At 30.6% G+C, this 11,022-nt stretch overlaps 2 protein-coding genes across 2 annotated transcripts in view; both read left to right on the top strand.

Annotated features, from left to right (window-relative positions):
- Nucleotides 1-876: 876 nt before the first annotated feature.
- Nucleotides 877-5,941, top strand: LOC149796509 (uncharacterized). Its single transcript, XM_089960620.1, has 4 exons — nucleotides 877-1,014; nucleotides 2,083-2,433; nucleotides 5,399-5,698; nucleotides 5,934-5,941. Exons 1-4 carry the CDS (start codon nucleotides 960-962, stop codon nucleotides 5,939-5,941), a joined length of 714 nt encoding a protein of 237 aa, XP_089816746.1. The 5' UTR covers nucleotides 877-959.
- Nucleotides 5,942-6,100: 159 nt separating this feature from the next.
- LOC149796510 (uncharacterized) overlaps nucleotides 6,101-11,022 on the top strand; it is a 10,850-nt gene continuing 5,928 nt past the window's right edge. Inside the window, exons 1-3 of the mRNA XM_089960239.1 lie at nucleotides 6,101-6,400; nucleotides 8,589-8,690; nucleotides 10,802-10,882. Of these exons, the coding sequence (XP_089816365.1) occupies nucleotides 6,133-6,400; nucleotides 8,589-8,690; nucleotides 10,802-10,882 (451 nt within the window). The 5' untranslated portion in view covers nucleotides 6,101-6,132. The remainder of the gene's footprint in view (nucleotides 6,401-8,588; nucleotides 8,691-10,801; nucleotides 10,883-11,022) is intronic.

The following is an 11,022-nucleotide window of genomic DNA, read 5'->3' on the forward strand; positions in this document are numbered from 1 at the left end:
GTACATCGTTATAATGTGGCAATATCATTCAAATGCATTAATAATTTACACATCTCTTAGATCAATATCATTCAAATGGATGACAGGTAAGGAAACATTACTTTCAATCCCTTAGATCATATATTTTCCGTCATTTTCACCAAAAACATCAAATTGACTACTCGTTAGATACATTTTGCTGTAAAAGGAAACGATTATCAAAAAAAAATTGAATTGGTTACAACAATATTTCCAATAGATTACAAATCTATTAGGAAAGTGTTGGCGCAAAGGCTGGAACTATGAACAAGTCTAACTGAACCTTCGGATACAAGGGAAAAACAGATGGAAAATTGCATTCAATATACTAATGGGATGAGATGAAGTATTTATATGAATGAATAATAGCCAATATCTCATGAATCAGCAAAATGCAAGACAGCATACACTATATAGTAGAAAATTCTCTTTTGATGTCGTTGAAGAAATAAACTTGTTAAAATAAACGATCAGAAAAGCTTGACGTGAACGTTGGATGAAACTCGACGGAAACGTGAATATTACAGTATTTGCAAGCAATGGATAGCAAACTAGTTAAATTGGCATTATGGTTGCAGATCTATAGATACATCCTAATGTAGTCGAATGAGTCAAGGGATAATAGTTACATTTGAAAAAAGTCCGTATTAACAATAATTAATCCGTTTTTTCATCTCTGTTTCTATTTCGTGGAATTCGCACCACACTGGCCGGGAAATTGACTGGACAATATAATATATGAGGTTGCATTTTCATAAGTCACTATTGTACTGTGAGGACTTTGATGATTCAACACACGGCATTTCTCATGTAATTCATCCTTGTTTACGCGGAAATTAAACTTACTGAGTATATTAATCATAAATAAGGCACTCTTGATAAACATAAAGAGAACTTTGAAAGAAAATGTGTTGAGGTATTTATAGTCCTTAGTAACGATAATGTGGAAATTGTGGAAATACATAGGCAGCATTCTCATAGTGGCTGTGACAACAGGTAAAATATTTGTTTAAGAATTCATATTCCGAAAATTCATAATTTCCCTTTGACTCGAGGTAATTTCAAACAGTTTATGTTAAACAATATGACCATCCTTTACTTTCTTCGCTATGAGAGTTTCTTGTATTTAAGTAGTAAAATGAAACAAAATATTCATTTCGCACATGTGGTTTCATCTTCTTTTAAAATCCTCCTTATAAATCATACGATTAAAACTTCCATTGTGTAGCAATACTGAAAATCGTCATTAACTTTATTTGAAATGATGAATACACTTAATTAGTCTTATACCATTGTACAGTTTAATTCTGTTTTTGTAGTTAGTGGTGTATTTTTTAATACTGGAACCCCAAACATTATTACTTCTTGGATAATAAATATGTGAAAATGTAGCATGATTTGTATAACTCATTTCCCACACGGACATAGCAAACTTTTCACTCAAGAGTTTTAGTATTCAATTTCGTACAAAATACTATATGATATAACCGTCTTCCTTATTTTCTTTCATCTCAAATTATATTGTATCTGTTCAAGTATATTGGTAAAGATGATATATATTTACATATATATTGAGATAGGTCAGTACATTCGGCAGTAACAAGTGAGGCAGAAAATATTTTCAACGAAGTATAACAATTATTAATAATAATTTAATTTCGATTTTGCTTCTTTTTATCGACCAAGGGTATTTTCTTTGCGGTACGAACCAAACCAATAAATGAGAAGTTCGTTAAAAGGTCAAGAACGATATGAAAAACCAGTTTTCGAGATTTTGGTTGCATTGTTACTTGTATGTTATTATGAGTAAATATTACCAAGGATACTAGATACATGGATTAACCGTTAGATAAACTTAAACATATGTCAGTATTGCATGATAAGTAAACTATTGAACCATTTGTATTTATTAATAATAATGAAGTTATTATTATTATTATTATTATTATTATTATTATTATTATTATTATTATTATCATTATTATTATCATTAGTATTATTAGTATTATTATTATTAGTATTATTATTATTAACTTGAATTTACAAATTTCATTTTATATGTAGCAATCGCAATGCCTACTAATGATAAAGATATTATAGACACCGTAGCCGGAGGCACATTCGTCATTAGGACATGGCCAAACAGTGTAATCGTTTTATTCGTTACAATTGCAAAGGATAACAAAACCCTTATGAATGGATCCTTCCAAGGAAGCCTGAAGAATATGGTCGACAATATCAAAGATCATTTGGAACTGAAATACGATGATAAAACAAAGAAAATATCGTTATTGTTATACAATATCAGCAGACGAGATGAAGGTCTATATCACATAGACGAAAGTACCTACGAAACGCCATATGATCCATTTGAAAGAAACATTGGCAAATGGAGTTTCCAGTTAAACGTTTTTGGTAAGCACGAAAATCACTGTTAAGTTACTTGATTTACGGATCCACACTGATCTGTATAGACATATGGGTTGTTTCAAAACATGTTTGTTTCAACCAAATATTCCGAATATGGTTTTAACGCAGGTAAACATTGTCACAGTTTTAGAGTCTTACATATAGTACAAGTCAATTGAAGGATACAATTCCCATGCTTGTTATAGCACATTTTTGTTATTTCTGTGAAAATCATTTTATCAATATAATTGGCGACGAGAACACTTCTATTTTATATTCTGTTAGCCCTAGGATACAATTATACTGAGACGTCGATGTTTTAATATACCTGGAGGCCTATAGTTACAGCTAGTATTGTGTTTGTAAACGAAATCATTTCACCATTGTTGTATGTGTAAATTTATGTTATTTTATTTTAAACCTATCTGGATGTAAGTAAGTTATAAAAGGAATCCCAAAGGCGTTTAATAAATTTCAACACATAATTTATTTTCTGAGAACAGAAAGTCAGATTATGAAAGGAACTTAGATTATTGAGAATTAAATCCAACCTCACCCAAAACGTTACATTACATTCATATAAGTATAGTGTTCTGACTCAATATCAGTATTGAATGTGATCACGTGTCAGTAGTTTTGTCTGAATCACAATGATATAATACAAAATGTCTTTGAATGAGTTTATTACAATTCCAAAATAGTGTTTTAGGCCTGAATGTCCATGCGCAATTTGAAATTCCGTTGTTTAATTTATATCAAATGTTCCTCTCAAATTATATCCATACCCAATTGCACCTAAAACTAAGAATGAATAATTTTTTTTGAAAACTACTTTATCTAAATCATAAGACACAATAATATGGCTGGGGTATGAGTAAACAATACATTTCTAGATCATTATAAATAGTAAGTACGGTAAGGTCTTTTAATTAAACTTAAGTAAACAACATGAAATCGAATCAAGGTATACATGCCGTTTACATATTGATCAGTATTTATAGCGTACTGCATTTGTGTCGGAAATACGAGGTATTACTTCAGATGCATAATGCACGTCCTTGCAGGAAAGGATCTATCCGACAAAACGAGTCCATATTTTACCCATACTATTCAGCAACCTTTTAATTTATACTCATTTTCGTATTTTACTTAAGACTTAATTATAAAAAGTTCACTATAAGGAACACATTAATTGAATCAATGCTGTACTTCAAACAAAATACACAACCGCAGAATCATCGATATACGAAAACGATATTCGCGCACATAACTCCGCGGAGCGAAATTTGAACTTAATTGCGCGCTTGACATCACTTTCAACAGGAACTATTGTTTTGTTCTACTTCAAATTGAAATTTAGAGTAATATGTGAATGAATTTGCATTGCAACAACTTTTCCATTGAGCCCGGAATGAATGGGTGTATCTACTTCCGTCGGTTCTATTAAAATTTTGTGATTATTGACTGAATCTATCTGTGTCAATTCCACATGAAGTACATCAGATTTGAGCAGCGATGGAGGTGTCCTGACTGATATGCATGTGTGGTTCTATTCTCTCATTAATGTTAAGAATCATAAATGTGGGGACAATATTAATTCTTTCAGTTATATTGATCAAAAAGACGCTATATAATATAAAGTTGGTTTCATTTTGAGTTCAGAAAGGAGGATGTTATTGCACTTGGAATTTGGTCGAAATTGTAGAACAGTTTCGAAATATGTAATTAAGCTTCAAAACCTATTACATAGTTGATGTAATCCAGATTTGAAGAACTAAGAAAATATATTTAGAAAATACTCGAGGTGTACAAATGTAAGCATTTGTTTGCTATTCTTATTACCAGCTAAAGAAGGAATGTTCATGACTGGTCATTTGCATGCTGCCTTAGATAGTTTATCTCCTACATCAAGTATGGCGTCTATCGCTAGGATAAATCAGCAAACACTGTATCAACAAAGTTAACATGCAAAATTGCACAGCAGCTAATGTTTCACAATCCATTCAGCTGGCGGAAATATGACGTCGTCATTGTCTTCGCTTATTAACTCTGAGGCTCATATATTTCTAAGAAAACCTTCAATTGCACTTTTCCCACGAGTTTTGTACTTTCACTTATAACATAGTACGTAATGTAGCACTCAAGATCATGTTCGATGCTATTTTCATACACCCAATTGAGCATAGGTCATAGTCTGGACCATTCGATTAATGAAAATTTACGAAAATTTATCCTAAACAATTGTTTAAATGATCAGTTGTGTTTCAACCACAAATGTATCTAAAAAACTGGAACCTAAAGTCTGATACATAAGTCTACATGGTTTGTTTAAAACATAGTTCCTAATACACTAATCCTTTTTTATTCATTCGTGTCGTGCACGTGCTGCAATATCAAGGTGTCCAGTGTCATATAATACCGAACGATTCTACAAATCATACGTTAATGGAGAAAAAAGGAGTATATAGTAAAGTAAAAATCTGCTATCGTCGACAACTTATATATGCAATATGCTGTTTATAAATGCCCCTTGTAAACTACATACTTATATATATATATATATATATATATATATATATATATATATATATATATATATATATATATATATATAATATACATATAATATACATATATATACATATATATATTTACCTATATATATAGAGATATATATACATATATATATATATATATATATATATATATATATATATATATATATATATATATATATATATATATATATATATATATATATATATATATATATATATATATATATATATATATATATATATATTTATATATATATATATATATATATATATATATATATATATGTATCGCAAATATTAAACATCTCTAAATATATTCTATCACCTCATATCTGTGTTTGCATGGGGAAGATGGAAAGAGGGAGAGATAGGGTGGTATTTACAGTCTCAGATACATAATTTATTTTACCCAGATCCTGATGAAATACAGACTAGCAATGTTGGGGACAACACTACCATCAAGAAATTTCAAAGGTCAGACACATTATACCCTCGTTTATACTACTATGACCAGCTTGTGGCAACCTTGCATTACTCGCAATGTCATGTAATGAATACAACACATCTTTATGGCCGGCTAAATTGTATTGAAAACAACAATACGAAGACATATATGATTGAAATACAGAACGTCACACAGAGGGATACTGGGTTATACAAGGTGGTGTACAACGATAATAACGACACTGAGCGGTGCTTTACAAATATCACAGGTATTTGTACGGTCATGTTGGCACACAAACACACACACACTACCTTAATGTTAGTGAAATGCATAGTCTCTGCGAACGAGTATATTGTTTGATGTGTGAGTTCGTTAGGTGTCCTCCTCAAACAACCAAACATCATACGCAGATAACATAGCATCATGTAAAAATTAAAGTGAAGTATCCATTATAGTTATGTGACAAGCTGAATTTAATTTAGATGCAATCATTCATTATAAAGGAATTTGAGAGGTCGTTCTGGCATATCTAATAATTAAACAAAAGATATTTGAGAATCAAAACCTATAAGAGTCACTATATCAGTTTCACATATACCATATGCTAATATATATACTATAAGGTTGTTTTTTCGATTGTATACTTCTTTATATTTGTTTTGTTCAGACAACCCTATATATGCTATTGTTGGAGATAACGCGATGATAGGCTGGTACTACAATCAACAAGGGATGAACCGCACACTACGGATTATTCACCCAAACGACGGAGTAATGATGATGCTGCGACCATCCAATAATTATACAACCAAGGGTAATTTTCAGAATCGTGCGTTATACAACGGGGACATATCAAGAAGCTATATGTCATTCACTCTGTTTAATTTAACCAAATCTGACACTGGCGTTTACAGGATAGAAACCCAACATGGAAATAATATACCCGGTGAAATACGATTAATTGTAGAAGGTAAATGATGTGCTGTCTTATAATATAGAAATAATTATATTCTTTACGTTCACATATAATGTCGATAACCTCGGTGAAGCAAGGAATAATAAAGCAAGCTGAAACGTACACATATTTCAGCATCATCTTGTATTATACACGCCCAATAGACAGAGTTCGTAGCCGGTTCCATGTTTCATGCAAAATGCGAAATTTCTATAAACGTGGGTCACTTTGTCATTTTTAGCCATTACATATTTGATTAATTACTGGCTTGCAGAACCCACATTCATTTTGTCGCAGCGAAATATTGTAACAAGTGCTCTAAAGAAATACTAATATGAGTTTCTCATCTTGCATCTTTTGATGAGTGATAAAACAATCTTCTCCAATTATGACGTATATAACATTACCCACAAATGAACTGATCGCCCCTGCTCTTAAATCTCCAGCTTTATGCTTTATGTTATATTTTTGTGAAATGTCTTAATTAGTTTCATTAGATATGAAACTTAATACTATCATATGCATGATAAATGCATAGCATCCATTCAAATCTTTAGCAAATTGGTTGTGTTTTTCATCTGTTATCAATAAGTTTGATGTGAAGGAATTCCATAGGTTTCTAAGGAGCATTGAGTTATCTATCACACTGTTTATGGGGATGTTTCCTGTTGAATAGTAGGGCATACCGATTTTGAATAAAAGTCATCTAGTTTTCTTACAAGTCTAATTAAGTCGTTTAGCATGTGATCAGTATACAATCTTTTGTCTCAAAACGTCATGGCACTATTATACTCGAAGTGGATATATAAAGAGTTTTCTTTCTTCTACAAATGGGATAATAATTATTACATAGTTGCAAAGGTGAGGAAATCCTAGAAAATGATAGTATCTAACTATATCTCTCTCTTGAAATGAACGCCAACAAATAATGATTCACGTTCATCTTTTTCTTACAAACAACACAACAGTATTTTAAAAAATTATTCTTCCAAGCCGTTTTAACATATCATGCATATTATTTTTGTTTCGACTGCACATTATGCTTGTTAATCCCATTCCCAGTTACAACGTAATGCTAATTAAATAAAGAGATTATGAGAATTGTAATTTCCAAATACAACAATACTGTTTACAATTATGTTATTCTTAAACGATAATCGTCAATAGATTCATACGAGATAAATAATTTAGATCACGACATACATACAATTCGCAAAGATCATTCATGTAAGATACTTCCTTAACATCCAAGGCAAAAAAGATAAAATAAATAATTCTTTGACGAGTGAAAGCATAATACATCTATCTATCTATCTAATTATCTATCTATCTATCTATATATCTATCTATCTATCTATCTATCTATCTATCTATCTATCTATCTATCTATCTATCTATTTATCTATCATGCTAGACAGCGGGTTTCCGCTCATATACATTTAAACGAGAACAAACATTTGCCTTTTAGTTCATCGTCATTAACGTGCGTTCTTCATAACAAAGAAGAAACGCTATGTACAACGATAGGGTAGATTCTGCATTTCAAGCAAGACAAAGTCATTAATTGCTTGTATTTAACACGTTTATGCATCTTTCAGAATGGAACTTTCTTGCATACCTTTAAGAATTTGCTATCAATCGGGGCGTATTAGAATCATACCATGTTAAATGTAGTGCTAATTTGGTAATTACATTACAATTGATTTCTTAGCATATGCAAGTGAAATGTGTAATACCTGTATTCGAGAGTAGACACCCTGTTTTCAATGTTAATAATCGTATGCTTGATTCCATTTTAAATTGCATAATGAGGTTCTTTGAACAGTATCAACCTTCTTCTACCCGTTTCAGAAGGTAATATCTAAGTACAAAACTCATATTAGATGTATTGATGGTATTTAAATGGGTCGGGATGCTTTTCTTGAACAATGCTTAAAACGCTCTGTAGCTCACATTTACAATATATTTCATTTTGTTTTTATTTGTCCACTTTCTATGAAAATATGAAAATGCTGAAACATGTGCATTTGCAACCATTATGGTTGCGGCGATATGATGAAATATTGGTGAGGATAGGAGGGTTCACTCTCATCTTCGAATGATTTACTATATAGCCATACGAACACTCATATATATATCTTTTAATTTATCTTTAGGATATTTTTAAGCTATATGGCTTCGTTTTCGTAACTTTTATTTTCAGATATTATTACTACAAGCACACGGAACATTGCTACAATTTACACTGTCTCCACTGAGATTCTAGCCAATAGTTCGTATGGTCAGTCGAGGTCATTGCAACCAGGTAAGACAGTTTCTACTCCACCATTAAAGGATATATAAGAAATAAACAAGAAAATTGTTCCTCATTGTCAAAATATTATGTTGTTACATTTCACGCATCAGAGATGACTTAAATATACACCTAAATATTTAAATTGTATTCTTTGTTTTGTTACCAATCATCTTACAGGTATTAGCAAAACAAGGATACCGACTATATTTAAACTATAAACAAGTTCCACTGATATTTCACATAAAACTTAGCATGACCAAGTAGGTTTATTGATACCAAGTGTTTAGTGATTGCATATATTTGCTGTAGTTTATAAAGATAAAGTTATATACATATTTCTCGTTAGCTATGTATCATTTCTCATTTCAGACATTTATTATACATATAACAAATCTTTTTTATAAAGTTAAGCGACACTGAAGAAAGATAATCAAGGACGAAACAAGATTATACCTTAGACATTATAAGCTTTTAAGCTCCTTCTATAAGTTCTTAATTATGAGTACAGAGTCTGATTTAATACAGTTTGATTTAATACAATCTTAATACGCTTGCTGATAATTTACTCCTATACTGATTATTAAAACCCCAACAATAAGTGACATGATGGATGACCTAACAAGCGATAATGCAGCATCACTCTTATAATTTATTTGCCACACGGACATAGCACAATTTTAAATGGAGAGTTTCAATATCTAATCTCACGTCAAATGCAATAGGACACACTAGTGTTCCTCTTTGTGTTTCGTCTCGAATGGTTTTTCGTTGTCGAACTATATTATAGATGAGAAGTAAAAATATAGATCTTGAGGTAATTTGAACCATTTGTTATTAATAAGTGATGCAGATAACAACCAAATTCATTAATTACAACAATATTTTTTACATCCTCTTCTTTTCATCTTCTTGTTATTGCGAAGCCGTTTTACATTATCCTAAACTGTAAAATAAAATTCAAATTAATCCAGAAACTATCCTAAGGTATTCCGAATGAAGATTCTAATTTGCTTATGTGCTAACTTGTTTGCACCACTGAAAAATCACATTCAAAATAAATCGAAAACATTTTACTTCAGGGTAATTCAGTGAAAGTAAAATATCAATAAAGTCATTGAAAGTTTCAGATGATTGAACATAAGTGTTTACATATCCAGCTCCTTTAAAAATATCACATAATCTGTAACTTACTGTCTCTTTTAAAATAAATGTTTTTTCCCACTATGTTAATTCAATTGACACATTATAATAAATCTATTATTTCCTCTCTTTCCCTCTTCCTGAGCTAGCTACGAATTGAAGAATCAAGACTTGGTGCTTTGTGCTACGAAAATCAATAAAACTTGAATGACATACAAGAATCACGAACATTTAAATCGTTAGATTGTAAAAAAAAATTAACATCCATGTTCTGACTTTCTCAAAATACTGAACGAATCATCTCCTAGACGTATAGTCTTTATTCCTCACACGACAATTTTGATTATTCTTTACATCTTTATTACATTAAATACAGTTACGAAATATAGTGGAAGGCAAATGTATATAATCTACCACATGCTAATGTATTTGAAATTTTACCCACTGCAAATTTGAATGAAATCAAGTGGTATAAATAGTGTTATGTTTCTTCACGTTGTCAATTGAACTTATGAAATTTGTTGAATAAGTTCATTTTATATATACATGCCTTATACTAATCAAAACTGGGAACCAACATGTTCAGTTTCGTCTACTAATGATTTCCCTTTTGTCTACGAATGAGTTCCATATATATATATATATATATATATATATATATATATATATATATATATATATATATATATATATATATATATATATATATATGTCATATAACGTTGTTTTCTTAACTGTTGTCTACATATATAGTATGACTACAAACACACAGATCAGTGTTACAGTCAGTTTCTTTGCAAGCAGGTAAGTATGCTTTCTCTTAAATTTTATAAGAGTTTATTAAGACACAATAAGATAACTATTACTTGTTATAAAGTTATAATGTTGTCTCATTTCTGACATTTACCTAAATCTAAAGGAAACTTACGTTCGTAATTGTGAAAACACATTGTCATTGTTATGTTACCTATTATCTACAGGAATACGTACGCTGTATGCCAGCTCCAATATGGGTGCAACCAAAGGATCGTATGGTCAAAAAAGTTCGTTGGGACAAGGCGGTAGGTTACAACTTAAATGTACGGTACTGTATAATGACGAAGTAATATAAATATTTCTTCATTTTTTTATATTCATGTCTTTGCATTTCAGACATTTGCTGCACATAGAACTACTAATTCAAAATTTAGCGACACTTAAT

Source organism: Sinohyriopsis cumingii, chromosome 6 (genome assembly GCF_028554795.1).
Source record: "Sinohyriopsis cumingii isolate HCF-2022 chromosome 6, ASM2855479v2, whole genome shotgun sequence".
In the NCBI taxonomy this organism is placed as follows: Eukaryota; Metazoa; Mollusca; class Bivalvia; order Unionida; family Unionidae; genus Sinohyriopsis; species Sinohyriopsis cumingii.

Coding starts and splice junctions, on each gene's coding strand:
- LOC149796509 (XM_089960620.1), top strand. CDS start 960: ATGTGGAAATTGTGGAAATACATAGGCAGCATTCTCATAGTGGCTGTG. Junction 1,015..2,082: donor CATAGTGGCTGTGACAACAG/GTAAAATATTTG, acceptor TTTTATATGTAG/CAATCGCAATGCCTACTAAT. Junction 2,434..5,398: donor TTTCCAGTTAAACGTTTTTG/GTAAGCACGAAA, acceptor TATTTTACCCAG/ATCCTGATGAAATACAGACT.